Below are 25,000 nucleotides of genomic sequence, written 5' to 3' on the forward strand. Positions count from 1 at the left end.
AAATTCCAAGTATTCTCTCTCAGGGTATGAAAAAAAATCCAAGTATTCTCTCTCAAGGTGTGAAAAAAATTCCAAGTATTCTCTCTCAAGGCGTGAAAAGATTCCAAGTATTCTCTCTCAAGGTGTGAAAAAATTCAAAGTATTCTTTCTCAAGGTGTGAAAAAAATTCAAAGTATTCTTTCTCTAGGTGTGAACAAATTCCAAGTATTCTCTCTCTCTCAAGGTGTGAAAAAAATCCAAGTATTCTTTCTCAAGGTGTGAAAAAAATTCCAAGTATTCTCTCTCAAAGTGCGAAAAAAATTCCAAGTATTCTCTCTCAAGGTGTGAAAAAAATTCCAAGTATTCTCTCTCAAGGTGTGAAAAAATTCCAAGTATTCTCTCTCTGAGTTTGAAAAGAATTCCAAGTATTTTCTCTCATGGTGTGAAAAAAATTCCGAGTATTCTTTCTCAAGGTGTGAAAAAAATTCCAAGTATTCTTTCTCAAGGTGTGAAAAAATTCCAAGTATTCTCTCTCAAGGTGTGAAAAAATCCAAGTATTCTTTCTCAAGGTGTGAAAAAAATTCCAAGTATTCTCTCTCAAGGTGTGAAAAAATCCAAGTAATCTTTCTCCAAGTATGAAAAAATTCCAAGTATTCTCTCTCAAGTTGTGAAAAAAAAATCCAAGTATTCTCTCTCAAGGTGTGAAAAAAATTCCACGTTTTCTCTCTCAAGGTGTGAAAAAAATTCCAAGTATTCTCTCTCAAGGTGTGAAAAAAATCCAAGTATTCTCTCTCAAGGTGTGAAAAAAATTCCAAGTATTCTCTCTCAAGGTGTGAAAAAAATTCCAAGTATTCTCTCTGAAGGTGTGAAAAAATTCCAAGTATTCTCTCTCAAGGTGTGAAAAAATCCCAAGTATTCTCTCTCAAGGTGTGAAAAAAATTCCAAGTATTCTCTCTCAAGGTGTGAAAAAATTCCAAGTTTTCTCTCTCAAGGTGTGAAAAAATTCCAAGTATTTTCTCTCAAGGTGTGGTGGAAATCCAAGTATTCTCTCTCAAGGTGTGAAAAAAAAATTCCAAGTATTCTCTCTCAGGTTGTGAAAAAATTCCAAGTATTCTCTCTCTCAAGGTGTGAAAAAAAATCCAAGTATTCTCTTTCAAAGTGTGAAAAAAATTCCAAGTATTCTCTCTCAAGGTGTGAAAAAAATTCCAAGTATTCTCTCTCAGGGTGTGAAAAAAATTCCAAGTAGTCTCTCTCAAATTGCGAAAAAAAAATCCAAGTATTCTCTCTCAATGTGTGAAAAAAAAATTCCAAGTATTCTCTCTCAAGGTGTGAAAAAAATTCCAAATATTCTCTCTCAAGGTGTAAAAAAATTCCAAATATCCTCTCTCAAGGTGTAAAAAAAATTCCAAGTGTTCTCTCTCAAGGTGTGAAAAAAAAAATTCTCGTTTCACTTATGGAAACAGAGAGACAGGCAAAGAGGAGCAAAAGCAATAGTGTGCGGGCGATCTCCAGGACTATCAGCACCTCAAAAGTTTTTCCTTATCTCCTCTATCCTCCTGAGTGGAAGGAAATTGAAAATGTTTCATCCTCTTCGTGGGTATATAACCAGATCCTTGAAAAGGGCATCATTTTCAATTTTTGGGAATCTCGAAGATCTTTGTTGCAGAGGAATGCTATTTTTCTTCCAAAAAGCAGTAAAATGGAAACTCTAGTCACGTGAAATATACTTATTACACAGTAAACTACAACAAAACGTTAACATTGGACTGAAAACTATATAAAGAGAAATCTCAAAACTCAAAAAGCGTGAACTGGCTAATTTGAATGGGCTAATTTAACTGAAAACATTCACTTTTGCAATAATAATAATAATAATAATAATAATAATAATAATAATAATAATAATAATAATAATAATAATCAAGGAAATAGATACCCTAATCCAGACGGCAAGGATTGTATCTGGGGACATCAGGATGGAGTTTGGAACAGAAAAGTGCCTCTTGGTCAACATACAAAAAGGCAAAGTGAAAAGGACTGAAGGGATGAAGTTACCAGACGGGAATAGCATCAAACACAGATGAGACAGAATGCAAATACCTGGGAATAATAGAAGGAAAGGATATAAAACACCAAGAGATGAAGGACACGATCAGGAAAGAGTATATGCAGAGATTTAAGGCAATACTCAAGTCAAAACTCAACGCCGGAAACATGACGAAAGCCATAAACACATGGGCAGTACAGTAATCAGATACAGCGAGGGAGTAGTGGAGTGGACGAAGGCTGAACTCCGAGGTATAGACCAGAAAACTAGGAAGCACATGACAATACACAAAGCACTACACCCAAGAGCAAATACAGACAGACTATACATACCACGAAAGGAAGGGGGGAAAGGGCTACTAAGCATAGAGGACTGAGTCAACATCGACAGCAGAGCACTGGGGCAATATCTGAAAACCACTGAAGACGAGTGGCTAAGGAGTGCATGGGAAAAAGGACTGATAAAAGTAAACGAAGACCCAGAAATATACAGAGACATGAGAATGAAAAACAGAACAGAGGAAGAATGGCACAGCAAACCAATGCACGGACAGTACATGAGACAGACTAAAGAACTGGCCAGCGATGAAACATGGCAATGGCTACACAGAGGAGAATTCAAGAAGGAAACAGAAGGAATACTAACAGCGGCACAAGATCAGACCCTAAGAACCAGATATGTTCAAAGAACAACAGATGGAAATAACATCTCACCCATATGCAGGAAGTGCAATATGAAAGACGAGACCTTAAACCACATAGCAAACGAATGTCCGGCGAGTGCACAGAACCAGTACAAAAAGAGGCATGATTCAGTAGCAAAAGCCCTTCACTGGAGCCTGTGCAAGAAACACCAGCTATCTTGCAGTAATAAGCGGTACGAACACCAACCTGAGGGAGTGATAGAAAACAATCATGCAAAGATCCTCCGGCACTATGGTATCAGAACAGATAGGGTGATACGTGCCAATACACCAGACAAAATCAAGAAGAAAGTATCACTCATTGATGTCGCAATACCATGGGACACTAGAGTAGATGAGGAAGGAAGAGAAAAAATTGATAAATATCAAGACCTGAAAATCGAGATAAGAAGGCTATGGGATATGACATTGGAAATTGTTTCTATAATCATAGGAACACTAGGCACGATCCCAAGATCCCTGAAAAGGAATCTGGGAAAACTACATGCCGAAGTAGCTCCAGGACTTATGCAGAAGAGTGTGCTACTAGAAACAGCGCACATAGTGAGAAAAGTGATGGACTTCTAAAGAGTAGAATAGGATGACTGTGATAGACAAAAAAATAAAAAATAAAAACTAATAATAATAATAATAATAATAATAATAATTATTATTATTATTATTATTATTATTATTATTATTATTATTATTATTATTATTATTATTATTATTATTATTATTATTATTATATAACCAACTTGTGCATTTTCACGATAACTTTCCCAACTTCAAAATATAAAAAATTCAGATAATTAAAAGCTAATATAGGAAATGTTTTCCGGTTACATGGGAACGAAATTATCCTGTAAGTGAAAGGGAAAGTTCCCTATAGACACAAACATGGCACATGATCTGTCTTTCGGCACCACTGGAATCAAATCAGCCCGCCATTAAATTGGAAATACGTTCTTAAATTCGTTGTACGTAGGTTTATACTTAATGAATCTGAATATGAGATGATGGTATCCCTGTCTCATGCTTGAGAAATTTTGCTTGTCCTTTACTGGAATGCCGTTCAATTCTGAAATCTTCATCTCGTAAGTAAATCAAACAAGTAAATCAAAAGTGTTCAGCCTCAAAAAAAAAAAAAAATCCATCTGCAGGCGACATGGTAACGAAATCCTGGAAATAAAATTGCCAGCAGATGAAACGTATTTACATGTAATAATTTGAAATGTGAATGAATTCAGTTTCCCTGGAAATGGAACAGATTTCCAGTTGGTGATAAATTTATAGGGAATCGGAGAATTCCTTCCCGATATAACGAAACGAAACGTAACTGCAGGCGACACGTGCTCTAAATCGTCTTTCTGAGGAAATACGGATACAATCGTATTTAAATAAAACTGGGGAAACCTGCCTTCTTTATCGTATACCTATATATCTGTCGTTCTAGATGACACAACATCTGATCGCGTCCTAAAGATGTACGAGTATGACCCAGGGTGGTCGTAGTACCTTTTCCAATGTCAAGATTTGTAATTCACTGCCTGTCTCCATTTTCCTATATTCTTACAACATCTATTTCCCATGGGCTTCAGTCACAATTTCTCCATTATTTAATTTCCTTGTTCCATCAGGGCCTAGTTAGATAAGGGTACTGCGCAGCCCGTATTGTCTACTTTTCAATAACATAAAAATAAAAAGACATTTACAGCTGCATAAACATGATGCCAAAAGAGAGAGAGAGAGAGAGAGAGAGAGAGAGAGAGAGAGAGAGAGAGAGAGAGAGAGAGAGAGAGAGAGAGAGAGAGAAGCTTACCAGTGCATTACGGAAGTGACATATGTTTACAAGTCATAATACTTCACAGTGCAAGCGACACGATATGTTGACGTTCAAACGGTGTCAATACTGAAATCATTCCCTCCTTGCACATAAACCAGCAACCATACAGTATGTTTACGCTGCCGCTTATACGCAGGCGTAACAGAGAATAAAATCAAAATTGCATGAGAAAACTGGTAAGTGAATGCATACATGCGTGTGTGTGTGTGTGAGAGAGAGAGAGAGAGAGAGAGAGAGAGAGAGAGAGAGAGAGAGAGAGAGAGAGAGAGAGTCACGCCTGAAGTATACACAGCTGTTGCACATCCACCTTGTGAGCAGACAGCTTATGTTGATGTTCAAGTACAAACAAAACATGTGGCTCTGGCACCTTTAACAAGATGACACATGATGTCATCACGTTATTTCGAGAGAATTACAGCATCATTAACTGTAAGACATGTCTCTGCGTCAGAACACCAATACACACCATACTGCAGCATATAAATAAGAGAGCACAGAAACCATAAATCTAGTCTATATAATTTCAAGAAAACGTAAGTACCAACACTGTTATAGTAACTTTGATGTGAATACAGCTTTCCTTTTCCAGTCCGGGTACAGTGATAACTAAATTACGCATACAACACATTCTTGTTACTCTGAGGGTTACTTTGGTTAAAATACTGTACACTGTTGCGGAATTGAACACAAGATGGTTGAGTGACGTCGCGTCCTTCGAGGCGGTAAAAAGTCCCTCAACTACTATTCTCATCCTGATTTCGGACAATTCAGTGCAGTCATTCATTCGTCCCACACAACGCCAAATACATATATGAACGTCCAAGTTGCCTTGTTAGCGACTTTCATAACACTATATTTAGTTACTCAACCTACAAAAAGTGTTAAGAAGACTATGGAATGCTTAAAAAGAAAGAAATAGCAAGATTTCATGATTACTATCATTGCTACTGTGGTTGTTGGATTCTGACACACAGTGAAAGCTTCATTTAAAAGAGGAAACTTCACCTTTAAACTAATCATTCCTTCTTACCTGCAATATACTAAACCTTTGGCACAGTTGTTTTCTTAAGAAGTATCATCAACTTTTTTTACGTAAGAATCCCGAAAGTCGAAGGGCTGAAAGCATATTTAAAAAAACATTGCAAACTAACACTGAAGAACAAGTTGGAAGACCAATCACAGCAAACCAAGAACAAACGAATACTTACATGGATCATGAATATGCCTCAAGATGACGTCGTACTTCGGTACTAGGGGTGATCTTGCTTGGAAGGGCCACATCCTTGTGTCATTTCTTGTGTGGCCCCTTTTGACACAGAAATCCCTTGGCACTTGATTTGAGGAATGGCTTATTATATTTGGCACTCCGTTGGGTAATAAGCAAACCTGATAAGTGGTAACACAGAGCACCAGAGAAGCACGCGCACACACAGACACACTTCCAAGAGATATGCACCAATTTACAAGAAGGTGCTTCTGCTGCCCATCTCTTAATAAGAGGGACCCTGATCTCTCTTCTTTCCCTCTTTTGCCTGGGGTCAGACAGCGTGTGCGACCCAAGAGAGAGAGAGAATCGGTTCTTCGCAGTAAAGTTACATTTTCACTTTATTTATTGTTCAACAGAATTAATTTCACCTGTCAGAATGATATAACCAAACAATCAATACCAATACTGAACTCATCAATAATAATTAATTATGAAAAGATCATGTCATAGAAAGCAACAGAGTTACTCGCTCCATATTTACTCCTCTTTATACAACAATATAGCAGTAACAACATAGACACTTGAAGAATATATAAGTAAAAACAAAAGCTCACTATTTATAAGAATAATGACAATATTAGCTACTATTTCACTGCTTGATTTTTCTCTTCATATGCGCCCCGTGAACCTACAGGCCATGCAATTTCGTAGAAAATAACCCAAGCTCTTTAAGTTGTACGTAAACATATGCACTACGAACGAATGCTCGTATATAAAACGTTTAGACAGTAATGAACAAGTGGACTTTGATAACGTTACAAATGTAAAGAAAAACAATGAATGTCAAAGCAACAAAGAGAAAAGAATCTGTCACGAGTGCATTCCCTCGGAATTTAAAAATGCAGAATCTATAAACGTTTGCATACTGTTGCACTCAAATATGTCACGTGAAAAATTAATAAAGAATGATTTTGAATCATTCGGTGAGCGGCTGGTGTTTGTTTTGACTATTTTTACAAGACTTAAAAGGAAAAAAACATGAAACCCAGTTTTAAAAACGACATTAACAGAAGAGAGAGAGAGAGAGAGAGAGAGAGAGAGAGAGAGAGAGAGAGAGAGAGAGAGAGAGAGAGAGAGAGAGAGAGAAGTCAAAGGATTTCAGGTTACACAGAAATTCGTCCGAAAACTATGCAGCAGTGATTACAAGTGAGATAGGAAGCAAATATTGAATGAAACTGAAAATGAAACTGAAACATAACTTTATACTGAACTCAATAACGAAAACAAATGTGATTTATATAGACTGTAAAATCAAGGTGGGTGAAAAGAGAACTGAGAGTTGCAAATAAAATAGTGGTTAAAAACTTGCGGCTTTTCTGTCTATTTTCGCAAATAAATCTGTTAGATCGCGTCCATCACGCTCCCGGCACCAAATGGGGAAGAAAGAAAACTTTTTACAGCAAATTTATTCAACTGATCCACGTTCAAATAAATGTGCAATGCTGGCTGCCAATCAAAAACGAGAAATGACTTGTATTTAACACTTCCATACTCTGATTGCTTTTTTTATGCTATCTGGCGTTTAATGAACATGACCGTGCATTGCTGACTGCTGATAAAAAAGTAAAAGAAGGGGAAAATAATTTAACACGGCGGTCTTTTAAAAGCTGACAATTATTTTGAAAAATAAGCGAAAATATAGGTCTCTTTTCCTATACATAAACGGTTACGAACATACATGAACCAAGCTATGATGACGAGCGTTCATATTCACTAATAAATGATTGAACTTGCTATAGCATTCTACCATAAACCCTACGCACGAAAAAATAGTCCTGAAAAAAAAGGCGAATGAATAAATATGCTAAATAAACACGCGGCAGGAAACAATTTTCAACCATGCACCGAATGTGAAATATTCACAGTCCGTTGCAATATCTACATACGCCAGGGCTTTGAAAGTCCAAAAATGTACGCTGGCCCCCCAAAAATCCCGTTTTCGAAGAGAAAAATATAACCAAAAATAGAGAAAGCAAACGCACCCCCAAAATTGCTGAATGCTGACCAACATCAAGCACCCAGGGGAAAAAGTAGAGAGAAATCAAAATCATGCTTCAGAGAAAAATAAAACCTAAGCATAAAAAAATCCTGGAGTCTTTGAATATTCAAGAACGTTCTCCTGTGAATCCGAGTACGTTTTTTTTTTTTTTTTTTTTTTGCTTCTGTTGAAGATGAATCTGTGCTGACACGAGATAACACTTTATGGACACAGATCTTTGTATAAATTGAAAAATATTTACAAATTTTTTTTTTTCATCCGAATCGGAAGCACGTTAACAGAGTATAAAGAAACAAAATAAAATAACTTCCACCCAGTTACGATTAGTTTTTGTTCATACTCAGATGTATGTATGTATGTGTATATGTATATATATATAATATATATCTATATATTCATACTAATTTGAGAATAGTACGTGATGGTGTCAGTTGGTCTTCTGTGAGCACCAGAAGAGCTGGAAGATCCAGATATACTTTGATAAAAACTATAAGAAGGGAGACTGGTGATGAGCAGAGATTCGTGGAAGACAAAGCACAAAGAAAGACAAGTGGCGGAATTTCGCACTCTGCGTCACGCGGCTCTCGGGGCGATGGTAAAGAGGACGACGACGCATATGCGTATACCACACACACACACACACACACACACACATATATATATATATATATATATATATATATATATATATATATATATATATATATATATATATATATATGTGTGTGTGTGTGTCTGTATATACATATGTGTATTTGTGACAAAAGGACGTGCAATGTATAACATCTTATAAAACATTCGTTAAAATTTCCATGGGGTTGAGAGAAGACGGCAAACAAGAGAAGGAATGAGGGATTTGGAGGAAGACGAAGTAAAAAGCCTATAAAAGCAACCTTTTTCTTAGGTAAAGTTTCAACATCCGTTTACAAAATGCGACAAGTTTAAACATTAGCCTGAAGAACTAGAATGGAAGTTTTAAAATCAGCATATAAAACACCTAAAAGCTGCACGGCGCTTCCACAGCGTAACTTAGGAGAGGGAGAAAGAAGGGGAGGGGGAGGGGAAGGGGGAAAGGGAAGGGAAGTGGGCGGGAAGTAGAGAGGATGAGGAACAATTAATGAGAGCCACAGAGGTCGTGAAGCACAAGGATATTTATCAAACTTCAGGTTATGTGAACAAATATAACGTCATGTCATATTAGAGCAAAACGAAATTGCGAAACAACTTTGGAGTAGTAAGCAGTAAAGTCTTCTTCCCATACAAAACTTATTCCCATCTCTTGAAAGTGGATTCGATCAACGACAGATACTGTACTTTAATACGTGAGAGAGAGAGAGAGAGAGAGAGAGAGAGAGAGAGAGAGAGAGAGAGAGAGAGAGAGAGAGAGAGAGAGAGAGAATATATGAAAGAAACAGAACAGTGAATGACAGTGAATACGAGGCATTTTCCCTTAAACAATACCGTACTGGATTTACGTTTAATGCACGGAGATTACAGACAATGCCAGAATGGACCCGGCTTTTCTTAAATTCCGATATTTAAATAAAGCTTTATTAGCCGTGTTTACAAGGATGCAATGAAAAATAAATACTGCTCTTGTTCTATTCTCAGAGTTTGTTGACACCAACAACATCACTAACGAAAGTTCCAAAACAGCCGCAAGTGAAAACTCCTCAAAGCTAAAGTGGCCGCTCAAAAGGCTCAAGATTTGGATCACCATCACCATTTACTGGATTTGCCTTTAGCTCTGAGCTTACTAGCCTTACTTTCCTTGAAGAATTCTGGAAAATTCGGGGGTAAGATTTTAAGTATTCACACAAACAATGGGCAGGCGTGAAGGAAATAAATAAGAGAGATCACAAGTAGTGTCACGAAGGGCTGCGGTCAACTTTGAAGAGTATTAAATAGACATTCGTCCATGGAATTTTTTTTATCAATCTCGACGTCAGGCTGAGGGACATACAAATAAATAAATCTGAGTGACAACATAACCTAACAGCAAAATGATATCGAAATTGCTTCCTTTCTTCCAGTGAATTGTAAAACTCAGAATACTTTCGTCTTTTTCCGAGACTTTGTATACATTTCTTACTTTATAAGCAATAAAAGTATATAACTCATAAATGAAAAGAATCTACAAATTTTACAGCTAGAGGAATAATTCCTTTCTCTCACACACCACTTATTTTAGTTGTAAATAAATATGCGTAGCTTATAAAGGAATTCGACACCAAAAATATTTTAGAACAACCAAAATATCACGATCTCATAAATAATGCTTATTACCCACGAAGTTATAAATATAACTTACAAATGAATTTATCAGGTTTGTACAGCTATAAAAATTTCTTTAAAACCCTCCCATGGAATCTTATGTGAACAATCAAGCAATAATGTACAGTTTGTACCAGTAGCGTAAAAGGAGACCGTTAGCTCATTTATCTAGCTCTTTGCCTTGGAATCTGTAGTTACTGTCACAACTCTATTTACCGTACTGTTTATTCCTTCCAAATTCTGGCTGGTGCATAAAAAGTGACATGGTGATCAGAACAACTCAAAACAACTGTTTTCCTTTGAAGACAGTTTTGGAGATAAATACCATATTAGGTTTTTTTCAAGTAACGTCACCCATTACAGGTAGATAATGGAATCTGTACAACTCACGTAGCCTATACTGGGGCCATTTTGGTATTATAAAAAAAAACACACACACACACAAGGTCAAAAGTTATGGTACCCACGCACAAGAAAAGAGAGAAAAAAGTGAAGGACCTACTGTGGCTGTATGATTATGAACTTGGCCCTGAATCTGAACAAATGACCTTCGGTTCGCTGTCAAAATGACCTTGTCTGGGTGTTGAATCAACGTAACAAATTTGAATACACTGTCACGCCCTGACTGAAAGCAAAGTTATAAGGAAAGGTAATAAAAAATGTGAACAAATGCACAGACAGACCGACGGACGGACATACTCCAAAATTTTGGGGCCTCGGAGAAAAATGTATCAGACTAAATCCTTTTGCAGTCAAGATAATTCTTGATTTCCATTAACTTTTCCATTTACGAAAATTAACAGTAAGCTGTATATATTACTTTTATCATTTATTGATGGAATTCTTATTCTAAAAAAAGGCTATAAGCTAAACAATTGCCCGTTTTACCTACAATAAACGCAGTTTGCAGCAACTTCATATAAAGTCAATCTTTTTCGGATGACAACAGGAAGCAGTCGTACATTTAAGTGTCTCGAGGTAACCCAAACTGTATCAAGGTATTCTATCAATGAAGCATAACAAAGAGATATCTCTTGTCATTCTATCAACGAAGTGCAACAAGGACAAAAGGATAACTCGCTAAAAATCTAAAAAAAAAAAAAAAAAAAATTGCTGCTAGAACCTCTGGAATATCAAAAAGGTACCCTTATGTAAAAAGTTCGCCTTTTTTAAAATCTACTTTATAACTCCGACACACTGTAAAATAGTTTGTTTCAAATTCTAAGTGTAGTAAGAAAGCAGCGCGAAATTTCCTCCACAATATTTTAAGAAGTTTACATTATTTTACACATATCTGAATTAAATTTGCAGAAATACTAATCTCATACATTCTCATATTCAAGACAGTTATTTCTCAGATGATATTCCGATTCATTTTCAAATACACAAAAAAAATAAATCTCGGCAAGGTCACAATCTGGCACTCTGTAGCTCGCGCAACATTTCGAATTCCCCTAAATATTTTCCTTTTGATGAATATCTGCAACATTACCCTGAAATGTGTTTATTTACCTAACATTACGGCGAAATGTGTTCTTGACTTTCTATACATCCTGTTAATATCACCAGATATTCCACAACGATGAACTTGGTTCTGGTTAGGAATTTTCCGCAGATATTAGAATGACTCAACTTACGAAGTATATGTAATTGACGATTCAGTTTTTTTTTTTACTTAAAGAGGTAAGACTGCTTTGAACACAGCTGTAGCTAAATTTAAACAGATTAAACAAATGCTCAATATCCACCATTATTCAATACTCTTCACCCTAAAGAGTCACGAGTGAAAACCAACAACAAGACAACGAGGAGGTGCAATTCACTGTCCGCTTAATGAGAAAGTTCCTCATCTAGAAAGACAAAAACCGAAAATTCTAAAGAGAAAATGAAAATACACCAACCTGTTCACAAGGTAGCAAAGACCCGCACAAACAAATATGAATACAGAGCTTTAAAAAAAATCAAGACCTTATAATCGAGAGTAATAATAAGATTAAAAAAAAAAGAACTATTCACAGGGAAACGTACACGCCAAGCATCTCGACATGTATCAGAAGCTATGACAGAAGGAAGATGACGCACAATCAGTCATAAGATCATCGTTATCACCATTCCTCATTCCCTGCCTCAGTCATCACACTTTGATTCCCACACATTTCTGCAGCTGTTGCCACGGTCGACCAGATTCCGTTATGCGTCCAAATTCGACGTAGAAAGGAATTGTGGAGAGAGAGAGAGAGAGAGAGAGAGAGAGAGAGAGAGAGAGAGAGAGAGAGAGAGAGAATTTTCCCGGACTCTGAATGACTTTTTCGTGAACGCCAAACCTATCTTCAACACAGAAGCGACTGCCCATTCAAAACTAGAATAAGTGTCTATACAGTCTTACGGTAATCGTTCTAAATTGGCCATCCAAAGAGGCTCCAAAAGCGAACTACATTGTCGTTATCGCCAAACACGCATTCTATTTTCTGCAGTATTCAAAACCTCTGTTTTCGAAGAGCAATTCAAATACCGCATTTAGTCTGTTCAGTTCTAAAAACAAAACGGCTCAAAGTGCTATAAAACCGCTCACAAACTCTATTTTGGACATTAGTAGTGCGCGCCATTACAATTAGCAGTTTATACACAAAAGCTAATTATTTCTTTTAAAAAAATCACAAGCTGGATCAAATCCACGAAGCTTTTCAAAGTCAAAATTTTGAAATAGAATCATCATAACCAACAACAAAAACAAAAACAGCACACAACGAAAACAGTGCCATAAACTACAGCAAAAAGGCAACAATAACGACATATTTATTTTATTCCTAAATAGCTGGGAACGACGGACAAGAATCCCTCATCGTTATTCTTTGGCATTTAGGAAAGACGCTGGAAGATAAACACGGGGGGAGGCTTCTTCCCATTACCATGATTACGCACCCGTTTTTCTTTTTCTTCTTTTTTACTACAAGCCTGGCAACTCACTCTATAAAAAAAATTCCAAGAACACGAAATTCTGCTTAACGGTAACATATTTCATCGGCTTACAGGACCTAATGGCTGGAGCAAGACTTGACATGAAACCTCGACACGAGAAAAGTATTACGTGAGGAAAAGGGTGACAGGACTGACTATTGTTCCTCCAATTAAATTGCAATTGCAAGGGGTTGTTGATTTACATCGCTTCTTCGACGCCATTCTTTGCGGCTAATCCAAAATTAGCCTTAATTTCTCTATTATAACTGCACTAAGAGCTACCAAGCACTCCAGCTTATATGAAATATATGAAATTGAAAGCACCTAGCTGAAGAAGCTCGAAACCAGTGAATCGCCATCTCTTCGTTCAAAGAGAATTGCGAAAGTCAAAAAGAAGGGAAGGCTCATTTAGTATTAACTTCATTACCTTTACTTCATATTTTATTTATCCTACTAGACGCAAGGTACATATTTCAGGTACATATTAACACATCGACTACATATTAACACATCGACTATGTTTTAAGCAATAGCCACGTCTCCTATTCAGATATTTAAAAGGCATCACGAACAAAATACATACACACGTACAAACACTCACAAACCCCCTTGCACTTTACCGTGCGTCATAAAGTGTGGTATCAAGGGATTTGAAAACGTAATTAGTAAACAGCAGACTAATACATGAGTAGTGTACAGTGTTAACAATTAAGGGCAGGGTATAATCAACACATGATACTATAAGCAGAAAACAGAGCATTATTGCTTGACGAGTGTATATTTTTTCTTTATTTTTATATAACATTCAGATAGTTTTCCAAGTCTTAGCATGACTGTACAACAAACTTATTTTTGAAATTTTGAGTGTTCATCGTCCCTTTACCCAAATTATGCTGCGAAATTGAAGACAATGGTTTTCAAACAGCGACACGTCCATGCAATACAGGAAACACAAGACAAAATAAAGTTGAAATACGAGAATATGACTTAAGCTAAACGTTCTCTCAAATGTAGCGATTCAGCTTATAATAATTACGAAATGTAGCGATTCAGCTTATGATAATTACGAATTCACTTGAATGAGCATCACAGTACCATTTATATAATACAGTATGGCCAGGGCAGTTTGCAAATTGAAAAACAAATTACATTTGTAGACTCAGGGAAATAAAAAATTAAGGGGGGTAGGGGGAGAGACTACGTTTAATGAGGATCTAACCTCGGTACAAGGTTTACGTAAATCAGGAGATTCCTGTTTCAAACAATAATGACAGAAACAGCAAATGCAGGAAAGGGACTTACTGGTAAATAAGTTAATATAACGACTCGTCTTTGATTAAATTTAGTCGGATAATAATAATAATAATAATAATAATAATAATAATAATAATAATAATAATAATAATAATAATAATAATGTCTCTCGAAATATAATATCAATATTCCAAACGCAGCAAATGTAACACCCATATATATATTGAGAAAATTAATATAAATTTACGGTATCGAAACAAATACCCAAAGCTTTGGCTGTTATTTCGATTACGTGATCTGTCCAAAACGAAGGAGCGACCAAAATGTTGAAATAAATTAAAATGTTCGAGTTCAATGCCATCTAATACAGAGATTTCAATTTGGGGTCCGTTAATACCAAGGAGTTCTCCAGAACGTTTTCAAGGGATACTTTGATGACTTGCGGAGATGTATTTAAGACCTGCTGAGAGAGAGAGAGAGAGAGAGAGAGAGAGAGAGAGAGAGAGAGAGAGAGAGAATCGCCATGATGCTTACTGTTAATTCAATGACATAAGCAAGCAAATTTGAATACGTATATCCGTTGCAGTGCCCTTTCATGTTAAACCAGTCTTAATTTATAATCCTTCTGTGTACTAGTTACATAAATGACGCTACAAAATCGCTACAAAAGGTGTATTTGGTGGTAAAAAGGATGAAACTACTGACCCAAAAGAGAACAGCTGAAAAGGTTATTGAGGAAAACCGTCTCAGACGCCATGATCTTAATTATATCACGGCTTGGAAATCAAATTTGATAAACAAAGAAACATTCATTTAAAAAACCTTCTTAACTGATTGACGGATTGAGTTTTACAAGTTGGTGCTTCAGCAACTATGCAGCAGAGCGCGGCTGGGAGGCAAACGTTACAATGAGGATGGATGAGTCATTTGCAAAAGAAAACAAGTTGGTTAAAGGTCAGTGAGAGAGAGGAATGCGTATCAGACAACACAGCCCTGCGGCACATCCATAGACATGAAACAGGTAACGGATATGTAAAAAAAAAATAAATAAATAAATAAATAAAAAGTGATCAAAAGCTACAGAGGGAAGGCGCACCAAAATAAGAAGAAAGCTTGAATAACAAAAACTTGAATCAGGAAGCTCTATAAGACACATTGAAGGGGTCATGAACGATAAATGTACAAGATCCTCTGAAATTCGAGTAAGATCATCGAGTGTTATCAAGATCATTATCAAAGTTCCCCAACTAACCAAATTTAACACAAAATTAGACGACATACCGATAAAAATCTTAAGGTTTTGTTCCAGCTTCGAAATAATTTTTTAAGACATGCATGGAGAGGTTAGCTTTTTATCTCTTCAATTTCTTAACCTAAAGCAGAACATTTCTTCAAAACCTTCGGCATTTGAATCAAGAACTCTAAAATATAAATCCAAGACTGCAAAGAAATATAGCAGTAGTAAGGGACTAGAATGCAATTTTAAAATAAACTTTATAAGGGTTAAAAAAATGAAAGGATAAGAATTAAAATATCTAGGTTCTACGAAAGTAATAAGATTGTTAAAAAAAAAAACTTAAATCTCCACCCGAGGTTTTATCTCCTTCACATGAAAATGAACAAAATCGTGCGAGAAATATTTTACGGATATTACAGTGTCAAACAAATTGCAGTTGGTGACTTCAAAAGCGAAATTAGTAATCTTCAAAAAAAAAAACTTGAAAGTTAGAAACGCCTCTGCTGCAGAAATCACTAGATTTCTCTTGGAGAGCGAATACTTTCATCTGACTAAAGGAATCTAGATGGACATCTTACCGGCCAGAAATAATAATGATAAAAATACGTAATCTTCAGTCATTTAATATGACTAGTGGAATCAACTGAATACAGATTCGGAAATTCAAAAATCCCTTGGTGTTACAAATTTAGAGCAAAATAGTCACTGAAGCAGTAAAACTCATCTCACGCCTCATCGAACTCTTCACACTTCCAGTGATGAAAGCAAGCACTCGGCATGAACTCAACAACAGGAACACCACAGGAATAATTACGCCAATTCTAATATGAATCCATACGCACGCATGCATGTACGAACATACGCATTAATACGTGTGAGGCTCAGTTCCAAAGGAAAAAGAAGGGCAACTCGTTCATTAAAAAAAAAAAGCATTCATAGATGTTAAAAACGCACGGTACATCAACGGGAAGAAATGACAGTTTTCTCAACTTGGCGACAAAAAGAAAATGTTGCACGGTTTTTTGCATTCAAGAGTGCGAGAAAGAAAAGAGTTTTTATCTTTCAGCGAACAGCCGATGCCTAGGTAAAGGAGTGATCAACAAAGGCGTTCCCGTTTAATCTTTTTACTCTCCTTTTTCAATCGAGATCGATTCGGCAAAGGACAAAGAGATAAAACGTCAAGAATGCCCCCTTGAGATTGCAACATTCGAATCTTCAAGCGCAAATCACCATCTGTCCTCAATAGTTTGCCTCACTGGTCATCAGTTACAAAGCCCAGTTCGGATGGAAGGGGGAAAGGGGGGGAGGGGGATGTCCATGGAGAGGTGGTGGGTTCTGAGGATGTTGTGGGGGGGCGGGGAGGAAGAGAAGCCGGAAGGTTCAAACACAGCCACCTTATTCTCCTAAAACGCACCCCGCACACCGTAAAGTCTAAACCCTTTACACAAATGTGTATTAGTTTCAGTTTCTTTTCTTTTCATCTCTTCCACTGTGTCACCCCCCCCCCCAGTAAGCATCCAGATCTCTAACATTCCTTTTCTTCTTTTGTTTGGCACATGACTTCATTCTTCTCTTTTCCATCTTCCACCATTCGGTTTTCTTCTTTCTTCTGGCCCCTCTCACTCCCCAACCCTAATGGTATTCCCCTCAGCCCCATTCTCTCTTCCCTTCGTGGGATCGATGTTAAAGGCGACTGAAGCATTCCCCTTCATTCCCCTCGACTCCAGCTGCCAGGGACAAATCAAAAGCCACAGCTGACCCAAAACCATCATACAAAAGTTCACAAACTTGACTGACATGAGAGAGAGAGAGAGAGAGAGAGAGAGAGAGAGAGAGAGAGAGATTACAGATTTCTGAGCAAATCTAACCACATTTTATGGACAGCAACAATTAACATTTGAATTCTTGCGGCATGAAATAATTATAATCATATTCCACATAAGATCACATTTATATTCTTATCTGACGTCGCCTAACTTAAAATTACCTCACAAAAAAGATTAAGTCACAAAAATAAGTTATAGCCCATGCCATAATATATATATATATATATATATATATATATATATATATATATATATATATATATATATATATATATATATATATATATATATATATATATATATATATATATATATATATCACCAGCTTCCTTCCTCCAGAGGATGTGGCACCAGAAGGCTAGTCTTCTGATTCCCAGCTGTTGCCTATTCCCATCTAGGTCGACTCGTGGGCAACAAGTAAGGATCGAGCTACAAACCTTGCAAATGCGAGCCCAACGCTTTAACACAGAGCTAAGCCACTCAATACATTTACTTTATAAACTGACTGCCTATCGGTTTTGACCTTTGAACGTCTGCAAAACGGTGGGTCACCTGCTTTTATTCTCTGCGTCCCTAATATTATCTTTAAACCCCGCGAAATCTTCATTCTTTTGTATCTCTCTAATTCCTTGATATTTAATTTCAAGTCTAGCTTACGTGTCATCACACAAAGAAATAAAGTCAAGGATTCTACTTGTCTTCCCTCACCGGAAGCCCGGCCAAACCTGAACGCTGCAATGTCAGTCTCCGCTCTCTTCGCCCAGAAAATAATTATGAGGAGTCTGCATACATATTTCCTTACATCCATGCGCTTGAGCCAAGCAAGTATCATGCACAGGAAGAAGGACACATATCAAAAGGAAGAATGTTAAACCTTGAGTCAAAATAAGAGAAAGGACCAGTGAACTCGGTGTTACTTCATTTTGGCTAAAATTTCACGAGTGAAATATTACACAAATCTACTGAAGTATTAATGTAAAATAATAACAGCATCGCGGACGCTCGCATAATACCATTTCATGGATTATGATTTAAGGCAGAAAATTATATTTATCATAACCACGTCCTCTGCATTTACAATTCTAAAAAGAAAACACGTGCAAAGAACTTAAAATTAAATCACTAACTAATTTTATGACCTAATATAATATAAAATACACGCGGAGGAACGAAATGTTTCCCGCGAAAAAACTAATTTTACAGCCAAAAACATGATCAATAGCTAATTTAGTGTACGAAGGTCTGTGGCTCCAAAATAACTCTACCACAACCATTTCATAAATTTACGACGCCGAACGTGACTGATTTTAATAATGTGCGAGGCAGCAAAAAAATGAAATCAAAATTCAACTTTCTAGCAGGAATCCCCACCGCAAAATTTCCCCAGGTTAATTAATGACTGAAAGTTCAATAAGTGCGAATGAACTCTTCAGAGCCATGTGCAAAGACCAGAGTTTTTTTTTTTTTTTTTCCTCTTTTGATTTGGGATTTTTTAACTTTCTTTTCACTGTTTTTATTTTTGGTTTTGTGATATTCTCTTGAAGGACGATTTACAAATTAGAGAAATGGAATAATGACTGGTGCAGTATGCTCTCGGGTTATATTCAGCATTGTTTTTATTTCTTTTGGGAAATGTCTCTTATGCGAATATTTCAGCATAACTAATTTTACTTTTTAATAATCTCTCGCGAGACTTTTCATACATATCGTAACGTACAAAATAAAAAAAAAATTAGATTAAACTATGTAAAATAAATTTTCAGGCTATATGTACACTTTCATCTGGAATTCTTCCAAGACTTCTTTCACTTTTTATCTAAGTGTCTTTACTTTCCCTTTGGTAATGCCTTCTCGTAAGCCTTCTCAGTCACAATGAACTTTATAAAATATAAAAAAAAAGACATTAACACAGTCAAAATATATTCTGAGGCTATGTGCGAGCACTTGGTCTTTTCCCTTTCAGTGCAAATTTTAAACATTTCTCTTTCCCGAGCATTTCAGCTTATTCTCGTTTTCGTTATAATGGTGGTTTGTTGAACTTCTCCCTTCACACTGTTTTGCATATATTTAAAGAAACTATGTTTAAATGCACACAATACATTCTCAATAGGTAAAATGTGGGCACATTAAATTCCAGAGTGGAAAAGAAAGAACCGCAAGTCGCCACGTAATACTGAAAACAAAATAATGTTAACTTTTGAGGGTAAGGAAATGTCATTATCTACATTATATGATAAATCTTACAGAAACGAAACAAAACAAGCAGTAATAATAATAATAATAATAATAATAATAATAATAATAATAATAATAATAATAATAATAATAATAATAATAATAATAATAATAATAATAATAATAATAATAATAATAATAATAATAATAACAGGAGACGCTTCATCTTGCCTTGATCGTTTTATGGAAGAGAGAATAAATTCCTTTATGGCTGAAACAATGGCCTTTTTTCCAAAAATATCAATGCAGTATGGCCATAGCCAAAAACACCGCAAAATTTACGAAGGAAAGGTAAAAGTCTAGCGGCACATTACGCTTCCACAGCGAAATCTCACGTAGTCCATGTAATTACAGCTGTACTGAGCAAAGGAGTTACATCTGATTTAAAATCATAAGCTCCACTGCATGTTACATAATTTAATATCATCATATATTTCCTACTAATTCCGAATACCTCAGAAACCGAAGCCTTGCATAATTCTGAACAGCCCAATATTCTATTTTGTCCCCACCCATTAAAAACCTTTAAAAAATTGAAAAAATAAAAATAAATATCCGCAAAAGCGCTATTTTACTCCAATCCAGTACGTGAGATTAAATGAAAAGGATAACACACAAACTCCAAAAGTTAAGTATACTTTAGTTTAACCAGACCACTGAGCTGATTAACAGCTCTCCTAGGGCTGGCCCGAAGGATTAGACTCATTTTACGTGACTAAGAACCAATTGGTTACCTAGCAACGGGACCTACAGCTTATTGTGGAATCCGAACCACATTATACAGAGAAATGAATTTCTCTCACCAGAAATAAATTCCCCTAATTCTTCATTGGCCGGTCGGAGACTCGAACTCAGGCCTAGCAGAGTGCTAGCCGACAACTCTACCGACTCGTCCAACGAGGAACTCACACAAACTCCAAAACTGACCAACACGTCACTCATAAGGACTTAAAGATCCACATAACTAAATGCGGAAAAGAGTCCAAACATCAACTTGAATCCATCCTAATGAGGCGGCCAGATTCTAAACGATCCCCACGAAAGGTTCTTATTATGTCTCTCAGACACAAAAGCACGATGTTTCAATCCTTATTTGCGCTTCCTTGGCCTTTTCATTTTATCTTACTGAAGTAAGAATAAGAAAGATAATCGGAACAGAATATATCGAGCAGGAAGAAAAAAAACCATAATCAAATTATACTTTATGAACCTGAAAAATACCATTCTACGTAGCTGAATAATTATATTATTGACAAGTGAGTGTATAATAACCAAACGTATTACATAAGCCGTGTTTAAGAAATAATATATTTATTATTTTCATTCACTACAAATTACTCTTTTTTGTTACAAAGCGATTTTATCGCCAGGAACGCACAGACTGTAATTGGGCGGTCATCGAGCTTTTACGCAATGATGTTTTCTTGATGATGTTCAACGATGGAATAAATGGAAGGATTTTGGCACTAGGTGCCAAAGCTCAGGCACTGGGGGCGAGGGGGCCCTATTCGGTAGGCGTCGTGAGATGATAGTTAAAATGTTAAAATTTTCTTTAAGGAACGTGACATTTAACATTTTACGGCATTAAATGCTATATATATATATATATATATATATATATATATATATATATATATATATATATATATATATATATATATATAGGTTACACACACACACTCACACACACAAACACACACACATATGTATATATATATTATATATATATATATATATATATATATATATATATATATATATATATATATATATATCATATCCTTCAACGCGTTTTGGATATTACCATTAAATCTCAATTCTATTAGCATAATAAGTCGCAGGTACCAGGATTGCATATACCTACTTTGGGACACAAAACTACACATAAGCGTCATTTTAAACGGTGAAGAACTCCACCCTCTACGAAAACGCATTCCTTCCCTCAACCACGAACAACGAATGCTTTGTGGACAAGTTCGGAATGATGATTGTCGTCGAGTCACGTGAGTAACGGAACAGCCTTCCACCTACATCCACGCAAGTAGAGGAAATTTTCGGCTTGGGCTCATAAAAGCTCATCACAGACGGAGGTCCTCCCCGACCAGAGCAGACCAGACCAGAATGCAGCTGTGCGAAAAGGAGACATTAACGAGAACACTACCGGTAACGTCCGCCCTTGACCTGTTTCCCTCCGCCATTCTCATCCTCCACCCTCCCCAGCCCCCACCCACCACTATCACTCTGCAGTGGTTGGAAGTCTTGAAAGAAGAATCCATCGAGTTGGGCTACCAGGGAATATAAAATGAGAGAGAGAGAGAGAGAGAGAGAGAGAGAGAGAGAGAGAGAGAGAGAGAGAGAGAGAGAGAGAGAGAGAGAGAGAGAGCTTTTTTTCTGTAACTTATTATTTCTCATTAGAGCTTGCAAGAAAATATAGTCCTCTTCTCTATTTTGGGAGGATCCGCAAAGATATGAAGGATTTTTCAAAATTTCACTCCACCTACGCAAACATACACATACACACACACACACACACACACACACACAAGCACAATTTCAGTCTTCTTTTGCAAACATAAAAATTCACACACACACTCGCGCTTACAAATATGAATTTAACATTTTTATTCTGTGGTAAACCATTCAGAAAATACTGAAGGAGTTATGTCAGTATTGGCCACAAGAAGCCGACAGGATTTCATCCCGATCTTTCATCTCATTAATTCACTTACAAGTAAGATAATTTTGTGTTCTTTCAGTTTCTAAAACCACGTTTACACTTTAAATATAAACGAGTGCTTGAGGACACAGAACTTTACACAATTGTAGCAGTGATAAAAGGTAAGTCGAGATTACGCAATATTTACATTCCACCTCTCTTAAAGATGTATCACTGTCTTTGTATAACCATAAAACTTTGTGTAACTAGATTACTCATATCTTCAAACATGATGGTAATGTACAAAAGGGTTGAGACCTAAGCCTCGAGAGGCTGGTCCCGGGCTGGACGACGGAATGCAAACCTGGAGTTCATGACCAGTATACCTTTGTAAGTAGATGGATATATATGACATAGGGTATACACATAGAAAGAGCTCAATTTTCACGACACCATCATATTCATATCACATCGGGGCTAACTACTTTCTTCTGTTTTCACGGGTCTGAGAATGACGTAACTGAGTGCGAGAGACAAGTTCGTCAGTGCCTTATGGGAAAAGTCCTTTGACAATCATGATGTTTCCCTTTTCCTTTCAATACATAACTGAACTAGGCTAGGGTTGTACTGCCCATGCGATTTCCCTTGGGTACTTTTACAGTACCCAAGGGAAAGTGTGCGTGTGCGCGCACGCTGCGGAAAGTGAACCTCAATTTTGATGGACGCAAAATCTTTACAACTCTAGCCTTAGCAAATCAGTTTCATTTATATGGCCGCACGACTGTGAAAAACCAATACTCATGAATCTGAAAGACATGGCGAACATCCAAATCTGCGAAACCATACGAAAAGACAATAAATGGACGTACCAGCAACCTAAGATCCTACCAGTCTTCGTGGGCGCTAATGGCACATCACAACAAATAAATTCATTCAGCCAAGACAAATTTACTTCCCTCCACGCATTCAACAAGAATGACTTCTATGCGCTCGATGTGAGACTTCCCTCACGCAACGTCCACAATCAGTGACAAGCGAGACGAATTTCATGATAACATAAGTGCACGTATATCTCGAGCAATGATCGTGATAGCGAATATTCATTCTAATAAATGATTGCCGGCGAGACAGCGCTTGGTACGCTGCACCCACTTTCTACTTGAATGGATGAAAAATCTTGAAGAACATAATAAAATTAAGTCGAGGATACAACAGCGAGTATGTTTTGACTCTCGGGCGAATTGCAGATTTGTCTGAATGGAAGAAGTAGAGCACAACTCCGGATTGCATTGCATGTACCTACATACATACATAACAGCATACATGAATGTACTCAATACAGAGAGGGACTGGGAGCTTTTATTGCAGGCTTTTATTGCAAAAACTGTCAACATTAAAGAGAAGATTCGAGTAACGAAATTCGTTTTTAACATCAACTTGTACCCGACGGGAAGCTCTACCTTTTGCGGATATGAATTTACATATTTATAGGTTTGGGTACCAGTTCAATCTCTAAGTATCAATGGGAACCTTGAAACACTTGCGCTAAACGAAAAAAAATTCATATTTTAACCTTTTATTATGTAAAAACAAATCGAATGCGAGTAGATTTACGTTGAGAATATGTCATAAAATTATGAGATATGTGTGGAAAATTTATAAAAAAAAAAAATCCATTACATAAGAAACCCTATATCTTGAAAATGGTTATTTCAAATGTCTGGAAATATTTTATGAATTAACAAATATATGTTACAACCCCAAAAAACGAAATTAATTCCATGGAAAAAGTGTATGTGTTTTTATTTTAAAGCAAAGGCCAATGGGGCAGGCAACCGAATGACCTTAAAAAAACTGTCTTCACTGTCCTTTGATTGTTTGAATGATTATTGGCTACTGAAACTGGCGTCACAACTTCACTGTCCCTTCAATCAAGCAAATGAAATACAGCGGAAGACGAACGTTGTTCCGTTTACCAAGACGAACAGCCACTAAAACCATCAATTTCTTTTCCTTCTCTTCACCAACACGGGATGACTGAAGCCTCTGGCGGTTCCCCGACAAGCCAAACACCATCAATCGCTAATTTACTAATCAAGTCATGGGCCGAAGGCTATCAACTGTCACGTCCGCTCCCTGGTGCATTTCATTTTTATCTCTGTTGTTATATGAGAACGTCTTCTCTTACTTTCTTCTTTCTTTGATGAGATTGGCGAGGAATTCTTTTCTATTTATCTGATTAAATTTTCAGCCGGTATAAAACATAGCGGATATCTGTGGTGATATTACTTTGCAATACTGTGGGTAGTTTGGTACATGACAGTCCATGCACTGGTTCAGTGGTTTAAGATAACAAAAAGATATATCATCAACAAAACGCAACTTTAAAATGCAATAATTTACATAGGAAAAAATATTATGGAGCCCAAAAACATCGGATTTAGTGGAATAAACTACAAATCAGGACTATTTATCAATTAACAGCTACGTGCGTAAAGCTACGAATGACCCTAAAATGATAACAAAAATCTTTCGTATCTAAGTTTATGACCACAGGCAAATAATAATAATAATAATAATAATAATAATAATAATAATAATAATAATAATAATAATAATAATAACAATAAATCTTCAAAAAATCACCGAAAACAACAACAGAAAAAGCAAGGGGGAAAATCAAGGCTCAATTTAGTACGAAAGTAAACGATAAAAGAAGATTATAAACAATCAGATACGT

The 25,000-nt window shown here is 36.4% G+C and overlaps 1 protein-coding gene across 5 annotated transcripts in view; it reads right to left on the reverse strand.

Moving 5' to 3' along the window:
- The window catches only part of Lrrk (Leucine-rich repeat kinase), a 660,345-nt gene that overhangs the window by 329,406 nt on the left and 305,939 nt on the right, over positions 1-25,000 (reverse strand). Inside the window, exon 2 of one of the 5 annotated variants that reach the window (XM_067121014.1) lies at positions 5,763-6,189. The exons of the other annotated variants lie outside the window; for them this stretch is intronic. Within the exon in view, the coding sequence (XP_066977115.1) occupies positions 5,763-5,835 (73 nt within the window). The 5' untranslated portion in view covers positions 5,836-6,189. The remainder of the gene's footprint in view (positions 1-5,762; positions 6,190-25,000) is intronic. 5 annotated transcript variants of the gene reach the window in all.

The sequence above is a fragment of the Macrobrachium rosenbergii genome, chromosome 19, assembly GCF_040412425.1.
Source record: "Macrobrachium rosenbergii isolate ZJJX-2024 chromosome 19, ASM4041242v1, whole genome shotgun sequence".
Taxonomy (NCBI): Eukaryota; Metazoa; Arthropoda; class Malacostraca; order Decapoda; family Palaemonidae; genus Macrobrachium; species Macrobrachium rosenbergii.